Source organism: Megalopta genalis, chromosome 2 (genome assembly GCF_051020955.1).
Source record: "Megalopta genalis isolate 19385.01 chromosome 2, iyMegGena1_principal, whole genome shotgun sequence".
NCBI lineage: Eukaryota > Metazoa > Arthropoda > Insecta > Hymenoptera > Halictidae > Megalopta > Megalopta genalis.
The window spans coordinates 37,172,386-37,199,905 of record NC_135014.1 but is presented as its reverse complement, the minus strand read 5'-3'; the positions used below and the strand labels follow the sequence as shown (position 1 = coordinate 37,199,905).

Here is a 27,520-nt window from a genome sequence, read left to right as displayed (position 1 = left end):
CTATTTGGCTACCAGTTTCAGCATTTTGCCATGTACTAATTGGCGCTGTACGAACACTGAACAGAGCTTGTAGATTTTCCCATAAGAGGCGCTACTTGTCGTAAACAGCGCGGAATCGTTAATTGTGTAATTAATGTTATCGTTATCACAGATTAAGACAAAAACAAAAGATTAAAAAAAGATTAAAACTGGTACGCAAAATTAAGCATAGTTCGTTTTGGCTCACAGTTTGAGCGATTTGCCACTTGGTTAAACTTCAAATAAATTGTGAAAGGTTCTCAATAAAATCAACAACTGGATTTAAGATTTATTTCATGGAATCCATCAAACTTTCGGTAACATCTTTTGTACAACGTATATAGGTCCGTTTCGTACGTAGTAAACGCTACGAGAGAAAAAAAATGAAATATATAGCGCTACAACGAAGTTTTAAGTACAATCACGGGCAGTTGCATACGAAGAAATTTCATTCGAACATTCATCCTATTGATATCACGTACAAATATTACTCATGCAATGAACCTGCTTACTTATAATTTAAATACGATAAACTTGGAATGTTCAGGTATAACTCGCTAGCTTAAGTTACCAAGAAGTATGAAAATGTTAAAAGTTGTTGCCTTAATTATTGTAAATTTTAAGAAACTCCATCGACACTCTAAAGTGTAAAATGTATTTAGAAAGATGACAGCGATTGGCAGCATTGGAGGAGGCTCGAGGACGCGGGAAGCGTCGTTATCAATTTCACGTGGTTTCGAATGTCGATTTCTTCGTACAACATACACAGTCAACAAAAATTCATAGAACCTTGTCAAGAAATATGATTTAAAGAGGGGTGTGATGGACCTGATTTAAAACGCTAAAAATAAAATAATCTTTAAGTTTATACTATTATTAATACTAATATTAATCGAAGCAGTATAGAAGATAATTTTTCAAATTGCTAAACCAGGGGCTGTCTCCTAACGCAAAAGTAACATTATTTGGCACCTTAGTAAAGAAAAATAGGCCATCGAAATTGGTTTTCCGGCCACGTAAAGACGTCTCTATAAATTCAGTACCGACAAAGGCGTCGCGTAAAAAACGAACCGAGTGTTACAATAATATAGAACTCTCCGACGTTCAATATAAATAAATACGATATAATAATACATACATACATACATATAGAGGTATATACGTATACATACATACACATATAAGAGTATATATCTACAACACGGTTTCGTTAATGTAAAAAGAGTGGAATATGAAACCTCGTTTCGCTCGCGACGCAAATTAAATTGGATCGAAATTCGCGGGGACTCGACGGCGGGCAGTTCGATCGAACGTCATTTATCGTTTCCGGTTTCGCGGGTTCGCGAATGTGAAATGAAAAAAAAGAGGCCCGCCGAGTGGGCGCGCGCGCACCCCACGCTAATACGCGCCGATCTGACGACTCTAATTGCAATTAAACGCGGCGCGTTACAATCTCCCAGCGGTAAACTCGCGTGTAATTGCAATTACAGGCCCGACGGGCTGCGCGAACGAGATTTTTTCTATGACACCAGGAAAAAATGGAGTTTGCCACCCCGCGAGGATACGTCCAGCGTGTCGAGGCACGTAAAAACGGCAATCGAATCGATATTAAATGGCGCAATTTTTTCGAGTGAACCATTTCAAAGAAACCGACGGCTGTCCGAGCGAGTATCGGCCATCGAAAAGAGCTGCTTACGGGCGAGAGGGCCAACGATAGCAGCCGGGTGAAATCAACGCCTAAGCTGGCCCGTAATTGGAATATCCACGGCCACGATAGTCGTTCTCAATTTATTCTCAGCTTATTTATTATAAGCTCAACGGCATCTTTGTTTTGTTCAATTCGCTATCAGCACCCACCACATCCTCTTCACGTTTGTAAATGTGTTCGGATGTCTTTCGGAAGCTCTTTGGAAACAAGCTCGCTGAAAGAGGGCCCTCTCTTTGCACCTGGAAATAAGAAACGAAATTACATATAGTTCGCACGAAATTAATGACAGGTAAAAGTAATCGTTTTGCGAGTTTCTCAATTATTTATACAATGCTTATGAAATTCTCAACATTTGCCACATCCGGATGAATGTTGTTTGCTCTGTTTATAATCTTGCTAGAATTTTTCAAGACTGAAAAGTCGAGATTGCGAGTAACTACAGTATAAAGTGAAGTCATCGCTCCACCAGTTCCACGTTCGTTAACAAAATGATAATCAGAGAGTTTCTGCAAAGAGTGTTGTGTAATAAATCCGTTCACGTTTTCTTGTAAACCTCATGATGTCAGAGCTCGATTCTTTCTAATTTTTCAAAACGATCTCGTCATTTTATTGCAATCTAATCGGCCCTGTCTTAAAGCAGATACTTAGAGCTTTCATTTAAGCTAAGTTACATAGAAACAGCTCCACGAGAACATATCACAAAATTCATCTGAACTGTCGCTTTTAATTCGTGTAATTTTCCTTGTCTTCTCCTAGGCGTCGGAGAGACTTATCACACAACCTGATAGCATCGTCGCTTTGCCAAATGTCTCATTTATTTATAAAATACAAATCCTAGACTTTTAAAACACTGCGGTAACGTTTGCAAAATTTATCAGCGCGATCTTGGTACCTGATGCAAACCGACTTATCACACAACCTGATAGCATCATCCCTTCGCCCAATGTCTCATTTATTTACAAAATACAAATCCGAGAATTTTAAAACACTGCGGTAACGTTTGCAAACTTTATCGGCGCGATCTTGGTACCTGACGCAAACCGACTTATCACACAACCTGATAGCATCATCCCTTCGCCCAATGTCTCATTTATTTACAAAATACAAATCCGAGAATTTTAAAACACTGCGGTAACGTTTGCAAACTTTATCGGCGCGATCTTGGTACCTGACGCAAACCGACTTATCACACAACCTGAGCATCATCGCTTCGCCCAATGTCTCATTTATTTACAAAATACAAATCCGAGAATTTTGTCGGCGCGATCTTGGTACCTGACGATTCTCAGTGGCCTTGCTGGATCCCGCCGCCGCTCAGGTGTTCTCCGGCTGGTTCAGGTTGCTGTTCAACAGCTCGGTGTTCGCGTTGTTCGCGTTCAGCCTCTGCTGCTCCTTCAGCTTCTTCTTCCTGCGCTTGTTCTTCTTGTGCACGCAGGTGAGGCAAACGAACAAGGCGAAAAGGAAGCCCGCGATGCAGGAGGCGACGATGATCCAGATGTTCCTCACTTTTTTCGTCTGGATACGGAGCCGCTCCATGTTCGAGCACTTGTCGAACATCTCGCTAGTCCTGTTGTTGAACACCGGATCGGGCAGGCAGCCTTGTTTCAACTCCTCGGTGCAGTTGAATGCTGGCAGCACCGTGATCTCGCGTGTTTTCAACCAATGGTGCAGCGTCTGGCATTCGCAAGCGGTTGCGTTGAACTTGATCCTGTTCCCAGATATATCGAGCTTCTTCAGGAAACAGAAAGGCGCCAGATCCTCGGGTGTGACCGACTCGATCAAGTTCTGGGAGACGTTCAGCTCCGCCATAGTGGGCACAAGGCCCAGCTGCGGGATCCTCTTTAGTTTGTTCTTCGATATCTGCAGGAAGTTCAACGGCGACGCGACCTCCATGTGCGTGAACATATCGTCCTGAAAATAATGATGAAATCGATACCGATATTATCGATGATATTCAATCAATTCGATATCAAAGTACTTGATAACATGTATATCGATATGTATCAAAATTTCAGGTACCTTAGTATCACTCGTCTTCGTCATTTGTCACTCGTCTCAAAAACGTAACAAAACATATTTGTATATTTCTATTTTCTATTATTTGTAACATAGAAATATACAAATACGATAAAATACGATATATATAATATAATAATATATTATATTATATATTATATTAATATTATATATATTATTATTATAATATTATATTATATAACAATATATAATAATATAATAATATATATATATGTATCTTAACTAAAGAAGGCCACCCACAGTGCTGTGTAATTATAAACACGATCTAACTTTTACATTTTTACTGACATTCAAACAAAAACCAACCAAAAGCTGTACAGTAAATTCTCTTCAATTATCATTGTTGACAATATCGCCGTCTACAAAAACGAGCCGCGAGAGCCTCGAATAGTCGATAGCTACAAATACAATACAAAAATAGTTGTCCACTTTTGTTTACAAGCTGAGCGACAACTAGAGAGAATTTACTGTACTTGTATGTTTCTATTTTCTATTGTTTCTAATACATGAACGAATAAACATGGTGCCTTCGATACAATTCGGATCGAAATTTGTCAACTGTTATCGATAGATGTCGACGCGGTACCATTCTCAACACTACCTGCAAGTCGTTCGAGCCCAGGTACATCTTCCGCAGGTAAGGTAATTGGAACATGCTGCGCGGCAAGTGGTCGCAGCCGTTCTCCTGCAGGTCCAGCACCTCCAGATAGTGCAGGTTGCTGAACGCGTCCTCGTCGATCGACCGTATGAAGTTGTCGTTCAGGTAGACGAACACCAGGCTCGTGTACGCGGCCAGGCTGCTGTTCGTTAGTTCTCGGATCCTGTTCACGGACAGGTCCAGGATCTGGAACGGATTACATGGGAGATCGATGAGGATCGTTACAGTGCACGGGGACCTATCTCTGAAGGTAGAAGAGCTTCGACATTCTCCCAGGCTGCAACGGCTCGATAAAATTGTTCGTTGCTGCTTTGTGCCTTTGAACATTTCATTTTATTTCATTCCATTCGTTCATTTATTCGCGAAGAAAACCCTGTGGCGCAAGAGAAACTAATACGCAGGGAATGAAACGAAATAAAATTTATAGGTTAGTAAAGAGGTTATTGTTACAATATGCTGCAACGATGGTTCTAGACATGCCAGGGATTCTTCGATTATATCTGTTCTTGCGTGTACGGAGTTAGCGTGATTGAATCATTTTATTAATACTTATATGAAGAATATATTATTAATCTGTTAACAAACATTGTTTTTAGTTCGACGCGGTTACCATCCCATTCAAAGGAGGATAAATACACGAAAGGGATCTAAAACGACATCGATCGCAAATAAATAATAATTTTTAAAATGCCGAACTTCTTGGAGCTGGTAGTAAAAGCTTTAGAAAAATTTATTTCTGTAAGTTTTCAACTTAATTTTGTAAGGTGTTTGAATACTTGGGTGGCGTGAAAATTCGATGTTTAAAAAAAAAACATTAAAATAATATAAAAGTATTATGTAGATAAACGTTTTATACTAAATCGAAAATTTCTTGCAATTTGATATTTATACAGGGTGTCTCATAACAATGTTAACACTCGGAAAAAGGTGATTCCTGAAGTCATTTGAAGTAACTTCTTCCTTAATGCAAATGCAATCTGCGATATAGTTTACGAGTTCTTAGCGAAAAAGAGTGACCAATGAGAGGCGAGCACAACAGACGCAAGGCAGCCGAGCCTCAACGTACGGTCGAAGCTCAGTTCCGCTGATTGGCTCGGCCGCCTAGCGCTAAGCGAGCTCGCCTCTCATTGGTCAGTGTTTTTCATTAATAACTCGGAAACAAAGCGACGGATTGCATTTTCGCTAAGGAGAAAGTTACTTCAAATGATCTCAGGAATCACCCCACTCCAGGCGTCAACATAATTATGAAACATCCTGTGTACTTTAATATACTCTGTAAAGGATACTTTCCCTTCAAAATACATCTATTCGGTCAAAGTTACACAAGTATTTCGAACACTTTCGTGTATGGGTGTACATCGGCGCCCGTGTCGAAGTCCTCGAAGATTGTGAGCAAAGCAAAATATGTATAGATTATATATTGTTTGGTAGGAAATCGAGGGTACCTGAATGTTAGTCTTCAAGTTGGCAGGCACCTGGGCCAGGTTGAGGTTCACGCAGCGCACCTGCATCATCGCGTACACCCTGTTGTACCTGCACGTCTTCGAGGGTATGTCCTGGTGCATGACCAGGGTGGACCCAGCGGATCCAGGGATGATGGTGCCCGGCACGGCGGCCAGGACGAGTCCCACGAACAGGAGCCGGTTGATGATCATGCCCAGACCCATGTCTGTAACAGAGACGAGCGGATTTCTCGGTTGAAATCGACGGTCAAGACAAGTCTCGGGTGTCTCGAGCGGTTCCGGGACGGCGTATCTCGGGAATCCGGAAACGGGAATCGGGAATCGGGAATCGGGAATCGACGAGTTCTCGAAGCCCACGGGGCAACGTCACGGCGATCTATCGATCGTCCGCGAAACTGTCGGAAGCTTGGCATCGGAACAGAAACGCGATAGAACATTCGTCGGTCGTGAGAGAGCTTTCATGACCGTTCTCACTTCTGTTACGTTCTCTCGAGCGGGATTCTTTCCTAAAGAAATCGTGAAAGTTGAAGAGATGGCCAGCGGGTCTTCGATGCATTATTTTGCGTCAGCCTGGTTCCCGACCTTGTTCCGAACCGGAACAATGACGGGGGAATTTCTGAGAGGCATTCCCGATGCAGTCTCCAAGGGAGGAACGCGAGCGGATACCTCGCGTGAATTTTTTAACGGCACCGAATACCTATCGGTCGTCCATGAGACTCTCGGGCTACCGCTATTCCCGACGATGCTACGATCCTCTAACACCGGCCCGATGAAATATTAGCAACTTTGTTTTAATACGGAACGAGATACGCCGCCGCTGCCGCACGGCGGAACGGAACGCCTATTTTCTCGGACATCATCGGCCAAAATTGATTGTCCACTTCATGAAATCTTTGATAAATAATCGTAGCAGAAGAAAATTCGCCCGCGTGTGAATTCGACTGTCGAGAACATTCCGGTCTTGTTGTTTCCCACAGATGCTTCACTTTAAATAATTATTAGATGGAGGATTTTTATGAAAAATAAAAATTGTCTGTACGAATTGCAAGACATAGGAGCCAAGTGCGATCTTATTTCTCTCTTAAATAATTCAAATAAGTTGTACTTAATGTAACAACATTTTTAGTTTCTTTCAACTTTGTTCGCTATTTTATGTTTCGCCTATACATCGTCCATTTGTAACTTTTATTTAGGGTGTAGCATAATTATGTTAACACCCGGAAAGGCGTGATTCCTGAGGTTATTTGTAGTAACTTTTTCCTTAGCGAAAATGCAATCGGCGGCTTTGTTTACGAGTTATTAACGAAAAACAGTGACCAATGAAAGGCGAGCTCGCCTAGCGTTATCGAGCCAATCAGCGGAACTGAGCTTCGACTGCATGTTGGCTCGGCTACCTTGTCATCAGTCACTGTTTTTCGTTAATAACTCGTAAACAAAGCCGCGGATTGCATTTTCGCTAAGGAAAAAGTTACTTTAAATGACCTCAGGAACCTCCCATTTCCGGATTACGACACATTTTTGGGGCACCCTGTATATGTACAGAAACACTATAAATATCGGCTCTGAAGAACCGAAACAGAGGCCGATATACATCATAACTAGACTGCAGATCTTATATGTTTATGACAAAAATGATTAGGTCACAAATACAAAACATTAGAAACATTTGAAGCATTCAAAAGTACCTTATTTTCAGCCCATTCAAATGATCAACAGACAGAATAAATGTCTCTGTAGTTCCTGCATGTTGCAATTAGTGCAAACAATATTTATTTTGCGTAAAGATCCGCACTTGTGACGATTGTGAGATCTCTTCGGTTATTAATGACTGGTTTATTCAGAATCGTTTCATCAGAACCTTCTCAACCCCAAATTATAATTGAAATCACAGTCAATAACTTTCAAGAAACATATGTATAACGTTTCAGCAATGGTACGGAGATTACGCGACCGAAGTGTAATCTCTCCTGGCCGCGATTCCTACAAATAATTGGGTTCGGTTGGCATTCGTCCGATCAACACTTCAATCCACATAGACTGGCGTGTTCCAGCGGCGCGCGCGCCGGCTGTTCGGGGCCGGATCGCGAAGAATTTGTTCACGCGAAGAAATTTGTTTACCACGTAATAGTGGTGAGACGAGACGAGACGAGACGAGATGAGGCGAGGTGGCGAACCAAGCGGAGTCAGCGAGTTTTCTGAAAGAAGACACCGGTGGCTCGGTGTTTATTGTGTCAAGCTCTGATGAACCGCAGAGGCAGCGCCAGCAGAGCTTCGGGCTAACTTTATTCCCACGGACAGACTCTCTCTCTCTCTCTCTCGCTCTCTCTATCTTTCTCTCGATAAATTTTCGCTCGGACACCGTGTTTTCCCAATTAACTCGATCTTTCTCTCTCTCTCTCTCTCTTTCTCTCTCTTTCTCTATCTCTCTGTCTCTCTCTCTCTCTTTCTCTATCTCTCTGTCTCTCTCTCTCTTTCTCTCTCTCTCTCTCTCTCTCTCTCTCTCTCTCTCTCCCTCACTCTTTCTCCTTTTCTCTCGGTGCCTCCGGTTCGCGAGGATAAATAATATCGTTGGAAAAAAGCACAGCCAGATCCGGAGTTCGATGGCATTCGCTTTGGCCGATTTGGTGTCTTCCGTTACGCTTAACCGGCTACGGGGCTCCTCTCTTTTGACCCCGACTTTCGCAACCGGGCTCGATGGAGAACCGTCGTGGAAAAAAAAATCGAACGAGAAAACAGAGTAGCGAATCGAGAGGTCTCTCGTAAAGTTAGTTATTAAGCAGATTCCACTTCAGCTATAGGTTTTCTATAAACGGCGCCTGGCCGATTACGTGCCGGTTTCGCGCAGCCCTTTTTTACAGGCAGAAATATTCAACAATCGACGCCGCCTGTGAAATCCGCGGAATGTCCAACGTTCGTAACGTACGCCCAGATGATTCTCTATACGTAGAATGGAATAGAATCGTGTGAATAGATGTAGAATCGTGTGCATGTAAACTCTTAACCGGCTGCACGGATTTCAAGAGGAACGCCGAAATGAACAAATTTATTTATGCTTGAATACGTTGAAAAATGTATATATTTCCTAATCACTGCGTTAGTCGTCGATACTATTTCATCAATTGTTTCATGCGAAAAATTATGTTGAAACATTTTTACCGAACACAGATACGATTAGGTTTGACAAACGGTACTAAATTAACACATTAAAGGCGGGAGTCGTAGTACTACGATTTATCTCGACTTCTCATAAATATGTACTTTAAAACATTTTTTGTAATTAGTGTTTAGTTCTTTTAGTTTTAAGAGTTTAAATAAACTTTTTTAAGTCTAAATTTTTTTATGATTACACAAAATATCGCCCGCTCTAGGACGAAAAACGAGGCGGGGCGGTCGCCGCGTTACCTAGCATACTTTCGTCAAGATCCCTCGCCTTTAATGTGTTAATAGCATTTAATTATTTGATTAACACGTTCCGTGCCACGTGTACCATCGATGGTACACGCTTGCACGTTTACTTAGTGAACTGAACAAATTGTTTACAAGAAATTTAGAACCGAAGAATCAATTTCCACCGCAAGAATGGGCGTTGATAAGTTTTTGTTACGTTGTTATGTGTACGAGAATTAATAATTGCACGTAATACATCCAGTTTTAGTAAAATATCAAATTGTGAAGATTCGAGTAAAAAAAGCTCGGCACGGAACGTGTTAATAGAACTTAATTAATTAGTATTTAATTCATTTAACTAGCAGTATCGAAATATAATTGTATTAATGGAAAATTGATATTTAATATTTCTCATCGACGTACTCGTTACAACTGCGCGCCAATCGACGTGTCAATAACACGCTTAAAACACCCGGGTGCAGGTATATTTCCGGGCTCTTTTAAATATCGATGGAACTCTGAAACACGGGCGGCCAGTTCCGTTTTCAATTCCCGCGAACCGGCCGCTGAAAACGCGCGTTTCAATAAAAACCGGTCGAACGAAATAAAATAGAAACAGCGGCGACGGAGCCGCCGCGCGCCGTAACAAGAAATTGCGTCCGCCGGCGGGCGAATCGCGCGAAATTAGCTCGCCATTCACGGAACCGCCGTCGGACGAGAGGGGTCCTCCTGTCCGGCCCGCGTCTTTCGGAATAACAGGCGTCGTTCCGGGAAAGTACCGCGTTCGGGATCGAACGGGGCATCGGTTGATCAGAGCTCGGGGAGCGCCCGGCCAGGGTCCGTTTTCACGCTCGTCACGTTTTTCGGTTTCAATTTGCAGGGAGCGCACGCGCGCGTGTACGCGCGATCCCGTTTTATGGGAACGGTCAGCCGCAATCATTCGTAATTGTTCTCGGTTCGCCGGAAAAAATAACCACGGTGACACGCGGGCCAATTCGGGACCGTTCAAATAACCCGCCGCCCTCTCGGACGTCTTCCTCGATAGATCCGCGATGGAACCTCCGGGCGTTTTCCACCGTTTCTCCCCGTTCTCGGCCCCGTGTCTCGCTCGCCGACCGCCGCGTAAATATTTTCCCCCGGATTTCAGATGTTTTCACTCGGCCGTTTCCGCGACGGCGACCAAGCAACTCGTTAAAACCGCGCGTAAGAAACGATGCGGGCGCTTCGTCGTCTCGCGCCGACGAACCGCTCGGAATTGCGTTTCCCCCCCGGGGAATAAGATTTTTGCGGCAATTATTTATACAACTCGATTAATCGCGAGATTGAGACCTCGGCTCTCCTGGTTTGCGCCTCTCGGGAACACCGTGTCCTCGCTCTTGGATGCAGAAATTAACGAGTCTGTTCTATCCTTCTTTTGAAGCGACGGAATTTATTCCAGGAAAGTTGAACGCGATCTCTTCTCTCTCTCTCTCTCTCTCTCTCTCTCTTGCCCTCTTTCTCTCCCGCGGCCTTAACTCCGTAACAGAGGGTCCGATAACGCTGCGCGAGAACGATATAGACTGCACAGCAGATCTTTATGGAAAACTTCCTCGTTTGCGATCAACAGGAGAGTGTTTCTTTGATAGCGCTCGCGAGTTGGAAATAATCTATGGACGTTACCATTCGTGCGTTCGTTGTATATAGATTAGATCTTGAATTTCGTTCGGCGAAGCTACGCCGCTCACATGGCGTCTCTCTTTACTTTACTTATATTATTTACTTATTTACTCTTTGCTTATACGCGGTAATCGAAGCATTTGTATTTATAGGGTGGATAGATAATTTATAAATATATGAATTGATCGTTTATATTTCTTCTTTTTATTATTTCACGGACGCAGAGATACGAGGAACGTAATTGTGCGCATTGGAGTCGGAAACACCTATTAAAAAATAGGTGTTATTTGAATTACACTTCGATTGATCAATATCTTTTTTTGCGAGAAAAATTACCGTTTCAACAATGTTTCTAGTGAAAACAAAAATTTCACAAATTTTTATTTTTTTTGTTTTGCCGAAGCTTTCATTGAGTACGCGAATTTTCATTTAACGCATTCGAAGTACACTTCGATTGATCAATATCTTTTCTTGCGAGAGAAATTACCGATTCAACAATGTTTCTAGTGAAAATAAAAATTTCACAAATTACCGATTCAACAATGTTGTGAAATTTTTATTTTCACTAGAAACATTGTTGAATCGGTAATTTTTGTCGCAAGAAAAGATATTGATCAATCGAAGTGTACTTCGAATGCGTTAAATGAAAATTCGCGTACTCAATGAAAGCTTTGGCAAAACAAAAATTGGCCGAAGGCACGGAACTTGCGACATCTACTTTAATTGTATTGCAGACGTCTCAAGATTGTCAAAAGTGCTTCGAGTTTTCTAATGAACGGCAGAAAACTGCTTATAACATTGTTATATAACTTTACTCGTCAACGGGATAAACTTTTTCTTACAGCGATTAGTCATGCAAGGACGGATGAAATACAAAAACTAAAAACTAAAAGAACAAGAAAAAATTAAAAGAAAAATACAAACTTAACACTTTGACGCGTCTTCGCGAAAATTCGAATTGTAAAAATCTATTTAGAGTAACTTTTTGAAGAATGTATCATAATTGTATTTTTAACCGAATTTGTTCTGTTTACATTATTAATAAGGTATATCATAATTGCACTGTTAAAAAAGTGTATTATAATCACGCTATTAATACTTTGTTCGCCGCGACACTCACATGTGGGTAACAGAGTTACTTGAAATTTAATTTTCGAAAATTAACTTCTTCGCCACTCGATCACAATTTCTCAATTTTGTTAAGAATCGCGAGACGTAAGAATGTTGGAAAAGTAACATATACCACATAAATTTGCTGTGCAATTTTTATATATATATTTCACCGAATAAAATACTTTAATTTTATGAAACTTTTGGGGTGTTTGCCGAGACTCAAAATGTTAAGTATAAAAACTTGAGAGAAGAGAAGACAAAAAAAATTAAAAAATATAAATGTATACATATAATACAACATCTATGAACGATGTGACGCATAAAAATCGAACTGTGAACTTTGAAAATTCAAGCGACACTCGAGGAACGAACTAATGATTTTTGAAACGAAAATAATGACGTTGCATTCGGACCCACATGTGGGTAACAGAGTTACTTGAAATTTAATTTTCGAAAATTAACTTCTTCGCCACTCGATCACAATTTCTCAATTTTGTTAAGAATCGCGAGACGTAAGAATGTTGGAAAAGTAACATATACCACATAAATTTGCTGTGCAATTTTTATATATATATTTCACCGAATAAAATACTTTAATTTTATGAAACTTTTGGGGTGTTTGCCGGGGCCGTCAAGGTGTTAAGTATAAAAACTTGAGAGAAGAGAAGACAAAAAAAATTAAAAAATATAAATGTATACATATAATACAACATCTATGAACGATGTGACGCATAAAAATCGAACTGTGACCTTAGAAAATTCAAGCGACACTCGAAGAACGAACTAATGATTTTTGAAACGAAAATAATGATGTTCCATTCGGACCCACATGTGGGTAACAGAGTTACTTGAAATTTAATTTTCGAAAATTAATTTCTTCGCCACTCGATCATAATTTCTAAATTTTGTCAAGAATCGCGAGACGTAAGAATGTTGGAAAAGTAACATATACCACATAAATTTGCTGTACAATTTTTATATTTCACCGAATAAAATACTTCAATTTTATGAAACTTTCGCGGTGTTTGCCGGAGCCGTCGAGGTGTTAAGTATTATATAAAAACCTGAGAGAAGAGAAGACAAAAAAAGTTAAAAAATATATACGTATACATATAATACAACGTCTACGAACGATGCGGCGCATAAAAATCGAACTGTGACCTTTGAAAATTCAAGCGACACTCGAGGAACGAACTAATGGTTTTCGAAACGAAAATAATGACGTTGCATTCGGACGTGAGCGCAAGATGCAACGATCGTTATCTTATCGCGGCAACAAGAGAGGCCCGAGAGTCTTCTCGAGTAGTCGACAAGATTACGCAGCTTTTGTGACGCGGTTTATCGCTGGAACGCTCGATTCTTTCCTCGGGGAAGCCCGTTATCGACTGTTTGCCCTCCGTTTCGAAACAATTCGTCGCTGTAAACCGCCGCTATCTCGACGTTTTACATTCTAGTTGACTCATCCACGGTTCGCCAACCACCAAAAGACCCCACCGACATAATTCCCGTGTGCAATCTGTTCTCGCAGGAAGGTCGACAAACGACGTCAGACGACGACGTCGACGACGACGACGACGACTACGACGACGACAACGACAACGACGTACGAGTCGCATAGTAATATCGATGTTTGCCCGAGATCACCGTCGACTGTCGCCGCGGAAATTAAGTTTGCCGGTGCGAGCAATCAATCGATTTAGTTCCCCCAAGTTCGATCTCTCTGTTCCCGTCGCAAGTTCCGAACAGGGGAGAGAAGTCGTTAGACGTCTAACGAAATGGATAACGGTTGTCCTCGCGATCGGCAACCATCTTTCGCACCTTTCTCATTTCAATTTACCCTACACAGTTTTACTCGGCTTGAAACTTCAGGATTTCTAATGGCCTTCGGACGCTCGGATTCACGTTGTTCCAATGGATTTCTGTAAATTGACCTAGTATCCCAGTGATTCGATTATTATTACTAGTAAATCAGTATTAGTAAGTTCTTCCTAAATTGACGCTTAACTTGTACGCAAAAATTTGGGAAGAGCAGATACGATTATTCGAGCTTTGCGACTCGTTTTTATAGTTACCGATTGTCAATGACTATAAAAACGAGCCGCAAGGCTGATATAATCGTTATTAATAATTCTCTTCCAAAATTGTCCATTTTTGTTCTCAAACTGAGACCTTTTAATAGTCTCTTAATTATGAACGAACATGATAATGTAAGAATTATTTTGTGATGTGACATCATAGTTTTTTTATCGGTGTCGCAGAGTCATCGAGTGCAAAGGTTTAATTGTAAGAAATGTAAATTAGATGACAGCATTATTTCTGTTTCAACGATTGTGATAAGTCGAAGATAATGTGACGATATTCTTAAATTCGTCGAATCTCTTCTCAGTTTTGTGTTTAAACTGTTCATTTCTGTCAAAAAATGCATAAAATCCGCGGTCTCGTGATAATTCAGGAACCTCGGAGAATTTTTTACATTGTTCTGGATTCAAGCTTCGATTTCTGTTGTGGACTAATGTATTGCATAATACACGGTGTTCCAAAAATGTTCTATATTCCGGAAATGGGGCTTCCTGAGGTCATTTGAAGTAACTTTTTCCTTGGCGAAAGTTCAATCCGCGGCTTTGTTTGCGAGTTATCAACGAAAAACACTGACCAATGAAAGGCGAGCTCGACTGGCGCGAGGCGGCAACGAGCGCGTAAAGCCCAGTTCCGCTGATTGGCTCGGCCGTCACGCGCCAACTGTTCTCGTCTCACATTGGTCACATATTTTCCGCTAATAACTCGTAAACAAGGCCGCGGATTGCATTTTCGCTAAGGAAAAAGTTACTTCAAATGATCCCAGGAACCCATTTCCGGATTGCGAAACATTTTTGGGACACCCTGTATGGACACTACTACCGAAGGGGTCGACAAACGCTTTTTCAAACTTCAAATCTATTTTATATGTTTAACACTGGAACTACCGAGCCTTAATTGCGACTAATTTACAGAATATTTGAGAATATTTGATTCATTTAAACTTTATAGAATTTCAATGTATGCTTAAAATAAAGAAGTTTACCTAAAAGTTTCTGACAAAAACATTCTTACAGTATCAGGAATCGTAAAAGAAAAAATCATCAGAGTTAATCAATTTTCCTGCAACGATCGTGAAAGGAATTTGCTAAAAATCGGTAAATACGAAAGATCGCCGACTTCTCTTCCGATTGATTCAACATCCCGGTGAGATTCAAGATCCCGGGAAAAGCAGTCGCACCGTCGAATAATTTCAATCGGGAGACACGATACCGTCGGGAGAGTTTTAAGATTCTGGGAGAGGGGTCGGTCGATTTCCGGCGACGGAAAAGTATAAATTAATACAAATAATAATCCGCCGGGCCCGGGGAAATCCGAGCAGATATTAATCCCGAGCTTATCAAAGGACCGATGCCTGTCCAGGTCGAGCTGAAAAGCGAAAGACTTCCGGTTATTACGGATTACCGAACGGTATATAATCGGGCGAAGTACATATTACGCCGCGCTGCTCGGCGGCGCCTCGGGCTGCACGAAATCAAATGCACGTGGTTCGTTATCGATTATACATAGAGACCGGGCCGAGTATCGAGTCTTCACCCGTACAATGAAATAATAACGATAACCCGATAGTTGCGAAACTGGAACCCTTTTGGGCGGGAGATGTAGAGAGGAGAGCGCGCACGAGAGAGAGAGAGAGAGAGAGCGTGTTCCGCCGTCTTCGCGACTACGATCTGACAATGATCGAGCCTCGGCAGGAGGATTTCCTGGGACTCTCGGAGTCTCCTCATCGATCCTGTAAGCCTGAATCATTGGTGTTCGGCGACAGCCGGGGACCCGAGGATCCCGGTTATCCCGCATTATTGATTCCCGACGCGGCGGAACACGCGAAAATACCGCGGCCGATAAACATTATTGCGAATCGTCGCTGCAGGCAGCGTAAACAGAATTAATCCCCGACGATGAATCCAATACGGAAATGAGCGAATTGCTCGAGGACACGATCCATTATCGAGATAACTGACGGCCCGCAACCGGCGTCCGATTAGCCGGGAAATAATTAAAAACAACTTTGTCCGGCAGTACGCTGCCGGGAACATTGCTCTTTAACCTTTTTCACTGCGAAAGGCGTATCTCGCGCTCGCAAGTCTACCGATATGTGCGAAAGGCGTAAAATATACGCACGCCACGTTTCACGTACCGCGATGCAGCATCGCTGTTGCATCAACTTATCGAAAGTAACAATAAGACATTTATTTCTGATTTTTAACCAGTGTTATTGTGGTAACATTTGCCGTAAGTAACATATAAATTGAATAAATAACTCATAAATGTATCTTTAGGATATGGATAATCGTAAATTAGAAAATTAGTGACCCGCCATTTTGACGGGTCCTGTAAATTTAGCGTTAATGAAACTGGTTATTTGTTATCGAATTTCTTTTTTCACGATTATCGTGGTGATGATCAGTAGACCGCGGATTTTATGCGTTTATGGCAAATGTCAGCCGACGAAATGCAAAATAGCAAGAACATTTGAACAATACGAAAATATTGTTGTACCGCTGCCCACTTATTAACATGATTAAGAAAATAAATAAATGTTTATGTAGGTCCAGTATCTTGTGGCTAATAAAAACAATGTTTATTTTGCATCGTTTTTAAGAGAAACAGAAACCCAACGGAAATTTCCTCCGTCAATAATTTTAATGAATCGAAAGGTATACGGGGTGTCCCAAAAATGTCTCGCAATCCGGAAATGAGGGGTTCCTCAGGTCATTTGAAGCAACTTTTTCCTTAGCGAGAATGCAATTCGCGGCTTCGTTTGCGAGTTATTAACGAAAAACACTGACCAATAAAGCGCGAGGCGTTGGCTGGCGCGAGGCGAGTCCGCCCAGTTCCGCTCATTGGCTCGGCCGCCTTGCGCCAGCTAATCTCGTCTCTCATTGGTCACTGTTTTTCGTCCATAACTCGTAAACGAAGCCGCGGATTGCATTTTCGCTAAGGAAAAAGTTACTTCAAATGACCTCAGGAACCTCTAAAATGCGGATTGCGAGACATTTTTATATTTCGCCCGCCCATTTTCGTCGTAAGTGCGCGAAATCCTCAGTCCAGTAAACTGACACGCGACAGCCAGTCACAGCGACTGATTCGTCTAATTCGCTCGATGGTTATTTCCGAGAGTACGCCGCGATCAAAGCCGCGTGCACCCTTCTCTGCCGATGCATGTATTTTTGTCGAGACGAGACAATTCAAGGAAACGGGAATTTCCAGAAAAGGACAAGTCTCGTCGCGCGCAATTCGATTACAGTGTATTTTAGGAGATGTTTGCGTCAGATTCAAGTCAAATTGCAGTCGCGAGAATTCGGTCTTCGACGATCGAGGATTTAAAATCCGTTCGGACCACCGAAAGCAGCGGTTTATTATTAAGAGTAATGTCATTTCGGTTCGTTGGAGCAGTCCGAATCCATCGATGGTACCGCTGGATATTTAATACCAATTTTCCTTCCTAAAAATAAGCCGCGCGTACGCGACGTTTTAATGTAATTCGGAATTAACAATATTTCCGGTTCAACGACGGCGCCAACGAATTCGAACCCGTATGTAACTTTGGTCCCATTAATAAAACCCGGTTCTGTTTTATGGAATCGTTTCGCGATGATTACGGATTATTAATTTCCCGGGGACATCGACGCGTGATTTTTACCGAGGTTCCGTCAATTAATTTCGACGTGCCGGATGAACTCTCAAAATATTTGCCGCGCGTAGCCGAACGAAGGCACGCGCGCGCGCGCGCGCCTACAGTCTCCGCACCGATATTATCTAGGGCGCAAGTTATTTGCATTCCGTGTTGGCTTTAATTAATTAAACGTTGTAGTATTGTTTATTCAGTCACGCGGCGCAGAGACACGTGAAATAATATTTCTCCGGCGTGTCGGCCCCCGGCGAACGGGGGTTGCAATTTAAACTGACTACAAATCGGCGACGATTGATACGCGAATCGTTTTGCAAACACCGAATTTTCCGAAGCAATTTGAACAAAGAAAGAATTTAAATAAAAGCTTCCGCTTCCATGGAAGTTTGCGTCGACTTGTATCGCGCGCGTCCGAACGTGCATTTCTCCAACCGATCTCGCGAAGACGAACCGGATCTACCACTATTTTAACGCTTGGACAACTGAATAAAAAGATCCGCACCTTTTAAATTAATTCGCTTGATGACCGAATGGGGAAACCACCCCCACTTTCACCTTAACATCGCGTGGCCCTCATTCTACTTACTTTTTCTTGTCATCGATCGGTCTTGACCTGAACTTTTTCGCAATTCGTTGAATACTTTTTCTACCTTTATAAAACACAGTTTTAATTAAACTCCGTTAACACAGTTTGACTGCCGCGTAGGCAGTGCGTGACTGACAGAATTGTTTAAAATTTAATTTCTGGAAATTACTTTTCACGCTAATCAACGTTGTGATCTCTTAATTTTATTAGGAGCTGCAACAGGCGCGAATGTTGAAAAAGCAAACGACGCCCGTATAAATTTTGCTTTGCAATTTTACCTCGATCGAATAAGGTGTGCTTTGATTTTATGAAATATTCGAGAGCGTAATATTCGAGCGTTAAATATCAAAGTCGAGAGAGAGAGTAGCTGCTGACGGATCTCGCGAATTAAACGTTCATTCCGAAATTTGTTTTTTAATTATCCGCGCGCACCTGCGCGCAGATGCTCGAAATCCGCCGCGTGGGTGCACGGAGTCACGGTGAGTAATTAACAGTTAGTGGAAGTAACTTGTAACGGAATTAACAATTAAATCGCAATCATCATTTAATGCGCGTCCGAATTACGTTTCGGCCAACCCGGCGACGCCGTTGTTCTTGCCTCTTCCATTCAACCGAGTTATTAACGATTAATTCGCGGACACGCATAACGCTCGCGAAATCTTTATAAAGCACCGCGAACGCGGGGATTCGCGCCGAAATCCGCTGGAAACATCGACGATGCAGAACAAAGTTATTGGTAAACGGAGGCTGGCCACGACGGAATAATAATAATAATAACACTAGAATTACTGAGCTGGCCGACTTTTTGTTTTGGGTTTTGTTGAAATTCGCAGTTTATTTAAGCTCGGGAAACGCGTTTTTCGGAGACCGTTGAATCCGTTTATTCGTTCGAGCATCCATCGATACTACTAACTCAGTAGAGCAAGATGTTCGATAAAGTTCGATTAGAGTCAATTATCTGATTTCTGATTCTGATGCTACTAAATTAACCTTAGGAGACTCGATTTCGCACGAAGATCTGCAGACTAATTATCACAACGTGAAAATCCCTTCGACAGCAGCAATTTCGTTGCGATTTACTACTATTTAATATTAATAAATGAATATAGAGTTAATAAATGTAATATCAAATATAAATATGATATAAATTAATAAATATTATCTTCATCGACAAACATAAATCCTAATAAAAATTTCTTCCTTCCATTAAATAATTCCAGTGACTAAAGTGGTTTACATTTTAATATTTACAATAAATATTTTTCTACTTAATTATATTATATTATATTATATATATAATGAATTAAGTAGAAAAATATAATTATATTATATTAATATAATTATAATAATATATAATAATTATATTATATTTTTCTACTTAATTCACTTCTTCTTCTATAATTCTTTTGTCTTTTACTCTGCTACGATCACTTACTAAAAATTCAATGACGCTACAGTACAAAATGTCGACGATTGGTCGGCGACGTCCAAGAAAATAGGTGTTTCCGAACGATTTCGCGCAGTTCGCACTACATTTTTTTATTCTCGAATTGTTGAAATTACGAAGATCCTTTCTTAAGAAACCACAGAATCGATTTCGTTATTCAAGCATGCATGTAAAACAAAAATGACGACAGGTTTAAATAAATATAGTCTTCTCATCGTCATAAAGCAACATACGTCGGTCATTCTCAGAGCTCGGTAGGTTTAATGTTAATTATAATCGGACGAAAAGTTTGCACCGCCGATCGACGTCGTTGCGGTTCCTCGCTCCGCGCAGAAATCCGACAAATATCGCGCTTATCCGTGGAAGTATCCTCGGGGAAATTGTTCGAGTTTATTAACCGGCGCTCGCGGACACCTGTTCATCGCGCGTGTCACCGATACCTCGTTTCCCGACCGATCGACCATTCAATCACCCGTGAAATTTACTTAAACGCACGTCGATTCGTCCAATTCGTTCCCGCGGTCGCGCTTGATCAACTTTACACTTTCGCGCTTTTCCAGCTCGGACAACGAATTTCTGTTCCGTTCATCGCATTTCGCATAATTCTAAATGTTACTCGTTCTTCATCAGGCGCACGTACGAAAGTCTATGGTATTTGGCAGTTATTTTATTCGATATTGTCGATATATTAACCTTCTTCGCGCCTCGTTTCCTCGATCCCAGATTCTTCATGCTTCTATCTATTCGGGCGTAGATCGTAATAAACGGATTGCGGATTGTTTATTAGTAACCCCTTAATGCACAATTTAAAAAAAAAAAACCGACAAAAAAAAATCAATTTTTTTTATCTAAGAAAATACATATTTGGACCTTAATTTCAATAAATATGTGGCGGCTACCTCCAGACCCGCCAGCAGAGGGCTCCCGAACCGCCGCCAAAAATATGTAAAAAAAATGCAAAAATTACTAAAAATTCAATAAAAATAGTGGATAAATAATTATAGTGAATATTGAATCGCATTGCAAATCGAATTTTGTATCCACCGTACTGTTTTTCAATTACCAGTTACTATTTTGAAGGGGAAGGAGGAGACGAAAAAAAAACTGAAAAATATTTAATTTTACCTAAATTTGTAATAATATAATAATAATATTTATTAGCTGAAAAATATATAATAAACTAAAACTATTCAAAATTTTCTTTTGTATGGTAAATTTCAAAACAAGGTGCAGCACATAGCCCAACATTCCTTATTTCAACATTAGAAAACATACCTTTTATACACTGAAAATCCAATTTACTCTCTATAAAAATACACCATAAAACAAAAACGTTTTTATATGTTGACACTAATAATATTTGTAAAAAATAAAAAACAATTGTCTTTGAAGAAATTCACTTTGATAACGTCTACTTTACTTCCATCCTAAAAGTGCATATTTTATTCCTGAATAAGCAAAAAATAGAAAGAGATCGGAGATAACTGGAGAGTAATAAATAAATTAGTCATAACAAAACTCACAAAAGTGCCAACGCTAATTAGATACGCAATAATGGATATAGATAGATAGAAACAATTACCAGGTCAGAGATGCTTATAAGTGTCACCCTAAAAGGCCATATTTTATAATCCCAAATAAACAAACTTTACAGCTTACAATACAGAATTACACGATGAATATCAATAAATTGAATGTTTTCCTTGGTTTTTATTAAGTTATTTTTACTGCCCGGATATATTCGAATCTGAACATTTTAGCGACATAAGTTGCGACGCCGACCGTCTATATACGGGTCTGCACATTTTGGCCGGTTTTGCACGCCCGTGTTAATACGTTTCTGCGCGTTAAGGGGTTAATTACTGATTACTACTATTATCAATACTATTTATTATTGTATATATTATTATTTATTATTATGTATGCTGCATTTTTAATAAAAATGGTCAGGTGAAATTTTCAAACGACGAGGATATTAAAAGAACTTAAGGACATCGATGTATCGCTCACCGAAATGATTTAACGAAGAACAACATTTTTATTTGACTCGCGTCTGTTGCAGTTGACGAATATGAGTTTTATTTCGCACAAATATCCGCGGTCTAGTAATAAAACAGCTGCGCAATGTTCTGGTAAATACAATCTTGTTGGCTTTAAACGGAGATATATACTAATCGATTTTGGTAGCAGTGCTAGTAGTTAGTCAAACTCTTTTCTACAGAATGAAATATCACCGTGCAGTGTCTCGTTGGATTTGTCCGAATGTCCGAACCAATTTCCTGACAAGAGGAACAGAAAAGCATGGGAACCAATCCCCCAGCAGCCGACTACAGCGCCGTGGAACGTTTAAAAAATGCAGAAGTTCCAGTTGCTCGAGTAGAAAATTGCTGAGAAGCCGAAAAGTTTGTTCCGAGCGATAAAAGCGACCCAGAAAGATGGCGAGAGTCGGAGGACCGATTATGGCGAGACATTCGTTCTGATAAAAGGACCGGTAAATGGAGACAGAAATTAATATCTCGTATCTAATAGCACCGTAGAGAGTTGAAAAAGAATATAAAAATTCGCGTTGCTCTAGCTGACAATATTTAGGATGCCTCGAAAGTCTGCTCCGAGCAATAAAGGTGACGCGAAAAGATGGCAGTCGTCGGAGAACCGCTCGTGGAGATCGCAATAAAATAGCAGTCAAAAGAAAAAAATGGAAAATAACTTTTAGCATTTGACAGAGATTTCGATCTTTGAGAGAAAAATATGAAAGATCGAATTGCGTCAACGGAAAATGGATGAAGACACCCAAAGTGTTTTAATCGAGGAGCATCGACAAGATGGCGAGCATAGGACCGCTTATAGCGGCCTCGATAAAATGTCTGGCACAAGAAAAAAATGGAAAATAATTTCTAGCATTCGGCAGAGATTTCGATGCTTGCGAGAAAGATATAGAAGATCGAATATTATCGGCGGAAAATTGGCGAGGAGGCCCGAAGTGTTGCATTAATCGACGAGCGTCGAAAAGATGGCGAGCCTCGATAAAATGGCTGTCGAAAGAAAAAATGGAAACTAACTTCTAGCATGTAGCAGGGGCTTGAATCATGGAAGAAAAAATATAAAAGAATGCATCGTTCGGATCGATAATAGCCGAAGAAGCCCAAATAGTTCGTATCGATCGATAAGAGCGATCGAGAAAAATGGCGGAAGACGGAGGACCGCTGATAGCGGTACTCTTATCGAATAAAAAGACTAACGTTGGAAAAGCTGGATGTAATCTCCAGCAGAGAGTTGGAGGAAAAATGTAAGAGGGGTCGCCTCGTTCAGTTGGAAGAGAACCAAAGGGCCCCAAAATTCGTTCCTCGCGATAAAAGCGATCCAGAAAGATGGCGGCCGTCGGAGGGACATTTGAATCGCGCCGAGTGAAAAGTTGCCCTCCGTCCCGGTGTTCTATCCGTCGTCGTGTTCGTTGCGCGAGCATCGGGAACAGATATTTTCCGAGCAAACAGCAGTAGTTCTCGCGGCGCCCATTAACGGCCGGCTCTCCTCGCCGTGGCAGCAGTTTAAAGAGAAAATAAATTAAACGAGTGCCCGGGCAGGCTGTCGCGCGGCGACGTTGATATTCGCCTCGTAGGAGATCCTCTCTCTCTCCCGAAAGTTTCTCCGGAGAGCCAGGGCCGTCTCTCTGGTGAATGCGAGCGATCCTCGGCTACGTAACTCGCATACTTCAGGCGTGTCCTGGCGTTTCAGGTTTCCGCTCGTTTATTGCACGCTGCGAGCGTCCCGTGCCCGTGACCTGTCCCGTCGCCGTCCCGTCGCAATCCGCGGCCCCTTGTCACCCGTTCGTCCTGTAGAGACGCCGGGAATGCTCCTGGCAGCCCTTTTTTCCGACTGTTCCCATCGATTTCCGTTAACGAACGGTCACTTCCTTGTCAGGAAGCCTCCGGTTCCACCGACGGGATACACCGTGTTCTCTGACTATGGGGGCGTCGAACGGGTTCGGGCCGGTCACGGGCCTGCGACGAGCACACGGGTCCACCGCGATCCCGTAGCCGATCGGCGCTGCGACACGGGGCCAGCTGATTTTCGGCTTCGGGGAACACCGAGCTGTTGTTGGTCCCCGGCTTTTGCGATCGGAAAGCTGCTCGCTGAAATTGTGTTAACGGTAATTGGCTAGCTTTGATCCTGCATGTTCGTACATTCATGGAGTGAAAGAGGTCTCTGAGCGTCAATAAGAATGAATTTGTAAACGAACGCGGTCTGACTTCGAGCGCTCTATCGCCCCGGAAATAGCGGGACAGAATTATCTATCCAGATAAGGACGACGAATTTTTCGAGAAAATTTCGTTGGCAAGAGTCGCTCCGATTTCGTGACATTTTCGAATCTGGAACGACGCGACAAGATGGCCGTTTCGACTTGTGCCGAAGGCGGTGAGCCATTTCGACTTGTAACACATGAACGCATGCCCCTTGGACAACAATTAGGGGACGTTGCATTATCGGAATCTCCGACGACGAAAATAAACCGAGTTCGCGGATCGAACTTTTCGCAGTGGCCCGATCTCGCGGGAACACCGGGCCGGCCCGATGAAGAATTAAACTTTAAACGCGATGCCGCGGATAGTAACTAGCACCGGCCGCTATCCGAGCAGATTGAACCTCGTTTCCGGCGGGCCGAAACTTTTCTCGGCGAATCAGCTCTCGAAAGAGACGCCGCTGCTCTTATTTCGCTGCCTCTTGAAGGAGTCATTAATCGACGGACCGGGAGCCATTCCGGATCCGCTAACAAAAGCATAAAGAGGCTCGTTTATCTGCTTTACCGTCTTAAGAACAGTGCTGCTCGTCGACTTCGCGAAATCTCGCGCACGATTTTAGATTGGAAGAGACCCGCCGTATTGACTTAGCGAATCTTGTTTCGCTGGATATGGCCAAGCGTCCGCGGAAAAACTGGGGTACCGAAGGTTTCATTATTTATATCTGCAAAATGATCGCAGCTCGAAGTTAGAGATGCTTCGCGCTGAAAATATCTAATTTCAATTCTGTAAAATGGATGCTGTTCCTGGAAACAAGTAGGATATCTTTATGTACGACTATATCTGCAATAGTTAATGGTTTACATTGTACAATTATAAAATATATTTTGAAGATACGAACAGGAAATTTCATCAATACTCCACCAAGATACTTATGCCAAAATGTTAAAAAGTCAAGTGAAATAAATTACGAAGCTACTATAACTTTATAATTTAGTTTAAAAGTTTATGAAAAGTTTATAAACTTCGTAATTTAATTATAAGTTGCTATAACTTTACAATTTGATATTATAAAATAATAATATAAAATAATAATTCACAATTTAATTGCGAAGTTACTGTAACCTTGTAATTTAATTACTAAGTAACTTAACTCTGGAGTATCTTAACAATAAATTCGATCACAAAAAACAATACACGCGTTACTAAATAATAACACTCCGTATTTCTCACAATGAGAAAAACGCGACTTACGTCGCTATGATTCTAAGCCACCCGATTGTAGCGGCGATAGGTGGAATTTCGGGTCATCGACAGGAAAGTGGTAGGAAAAAATGATTAACGATGTATAATAAAGTTGCAGACGCCGCATTCTTACGTCCAGGAGCCCGCTGATTGGGCCAAAATACTGCGAACGGATGAGGGTAGGTAGCAAGTTCTAACAAACTGCAGCGGTGCGGCGCGGCGCGGCGCGGCGGAGCTAAACGAACCGCTAAATTTAGCTGACTTGAGAGACGGTATCGGAAGTTCGGCGTTCGGTTTTGAAAATCACGGTTCCAGCCGAGCGAGCCCCGGCTCCCGCAGAAAGAAACGCCGCAGGACAAACCCGGTGGTGGCTGCGGCGGCGGCTGCCTCGGTGTATGCCGGACGCGTTATCACGGTTCGCGGATCAACGATGTCGAAAAGCTCGCGAACTTCCCCGACGAGAACAGGATCTAACCAGACGGGGACGTGATTAACACCCGCGGCAATGGCATTAGCCGGCTTTTCTAACTAGCTTTGTTGCGTATCCTCGTTCACGGGGGCAGAACTCGCGCGACGCTCCGCGCCGACTGACGCGAATAATTTAATTTGCCCGAGCTGAATAGCCCGGCCGGAACAATACGCCCCATGAACCTTCAAATCTCTCGCGTCCCGACGCTTTTCCATCACTTTGGCCGGCTCCCGACGCCGAGAGGACTCGCCGGCCGGACAAAAAGAAACTCTCCGGAGGACGAGAGAGTCCTGCTCTCCTCGACTTCCGGGGTGGTCCTCGTTCATCACCGGACATCGGACACCGTGTCCCCGGATCCATGCTCCCGGAAACACACCTTCTGCCCGTCGGATCCGGCATGATGAACAACCGGAATACGTCCTCTAATAAGATGTATGTACGAGCCGACTGTCACCGACCGATTTAACGCCCGCGCGGCTACGTCTTTTTTTTAACGGAACGACCGTCGTCGACGAGTCGACGGCACCCGGAAACAGGGGATCGAGAGGGTGCGAACATTGTCGGTTCTTCGCTCTTGCATGTTGTTCTTGCGATTCCGCGACATTTTATACCGTTGGTTGCGGTTGCGTGCGGATGACGTTTTCTCGGCGAACGAAAGAGTACTTTAAGCCAGAGAAATATGGCACTTGCGAAGGTGCCAAGACGGTGCGCTGCAGTTTCTTGAAAATAATCCCGCGCCTTGTTCAACGACTCTGTAAAAATGTTCTCGGAGAACTGATAACAAATTTGGAAAATTTGTTCGCGGCGGTGGGAACAATTTTCGAAGAGAGAGAGAGAAAGATGGCGAAGGTGCTCGGGAGTCGGTCTTCCGTCTCCGTTGCGCCTCGGGAAAAATGACGAGCAACGCGGAACAGAATTTCAGCACGTTCGTCGCCGTTCCAGCGATAATCGGAAACGTCTGACGTGTAAATACGACCAGAAGAAGTAGAAGCGAGTGAATCACTTTGCAGACACGTCAGCCTTTTCCTGTTCATTAGCACTCTTCGCGGATAGATCTTCCAGTTCGATTATCCCGAGGTCGGAAGCACACCGCGGATTTTATTCTGGCGTCCTCGACCCTTATTTTTCACGGCCGGAATCTCCGCGGGTCGAACGCGTTCGAACTCCGAGTAATTCGCCGATATCATAAGCTCGAAAAAGTCGGAAGTTCGAAAAGTTCGCGGGATCGGGGATTGAAAAAAAAAATTCGAATCTGAATATTTGAACGCGCGGCCGTCCCGGAGTTTGAAGAATTGAAATTTGAATATTTAAACGGTTCGCGTGGCGGAGGACCGCGCGGAATTGAAATTTGAATGTTTAAACATTCGGAAGTTCGCCGGTTCGCGAATTCGCCGCGTTTCGAAACTTTCGGCGACCGCCGAAAATCCTTGACTGTTTTTTTTTTCCCCCCGATCCAATCAAACGCGTCGGATTCGAGGCCCGTAACTTTCGTACGAGCTTCGGGGCTCTTCGGAGTCGCGTGGACCGACGTCGATTTCCGAATCACCGATGAGTTTTTATACGTCGACGAAATTCCATCTCCGACCGACCAATTCCGCGATGGAAGATAAGCCCGCCCGAATTCGATCCATCAAATTTCCTCTTTCGCGGCCGTTTCAGAAACTTTAATTACCCGGAAGTCGCCGACGATCGAGAGGAAGTTCGTATCGATCCCCAAGAATCTCCATGGCTGCGGCACAATGGGAAACAATCTTTTACTTCGAAATTCACTCTGCTTCGGAAGCTGTCGAT

At 42.4% G+C, this 27,520-nt stretch overlaps 1 protein-coding gene and 1 long non-coding RNA gene across 4 annotated transcripts in view; one reads left to right on the top strand and one right to left on the bottom strand.

Moving 5' to 3' along the window:
- Positions 1-295: 295 nt before the first annotated feature.
- Positions 296-27,520, bottom strand: part of Lapsyn (Leucine-rich repeat activity-regulated protein at synapses) — a 94,261-nt gene continuing 67,036 nt past the window's right edge. For both annotated transcript variants that reach the window (XM_033479079.2, XM_076519295.1), the window contains 4 exons: positions 5,867-6,090; positions 4,365-4,607; positions 3,002-3,637; positions 296-1,965 (listed from right to left, as the gene is read on the bottom strand). In XM_033479079.2, the coding sequence (XP_033334970.2) occupies positions 3,041-3,637; positions 4,365-4,607; positions 5,867-6,090 (1,064 nt within the window). In that variant the 3' untranslated portion in view covers positions 296-1,965; positions 3,002-3,040. The remainder of the gene's footprint in view (positions 1,966-3,001; positions 3,638-4,364; positions 4,608-5,866; positions 6,091-27,520) is intronic.
- Positions 4,532-11,119, top strand: LOC117225484 (uncharacterized). Of its 2 annotated transcripts, none has more exons than XR_013032806.1 (3): positions 4,532-4,671; positions 5,018-5,159; positions 5,853-11,119. It is a non-coding gene; the product is annotated as an uncharacterized LOC117225484 (long non-coding RNA). The 2 variants fall into 2 exon arrangements; XR_013032805.1 differs by having other exon boundaries at positions 4,604-4,848.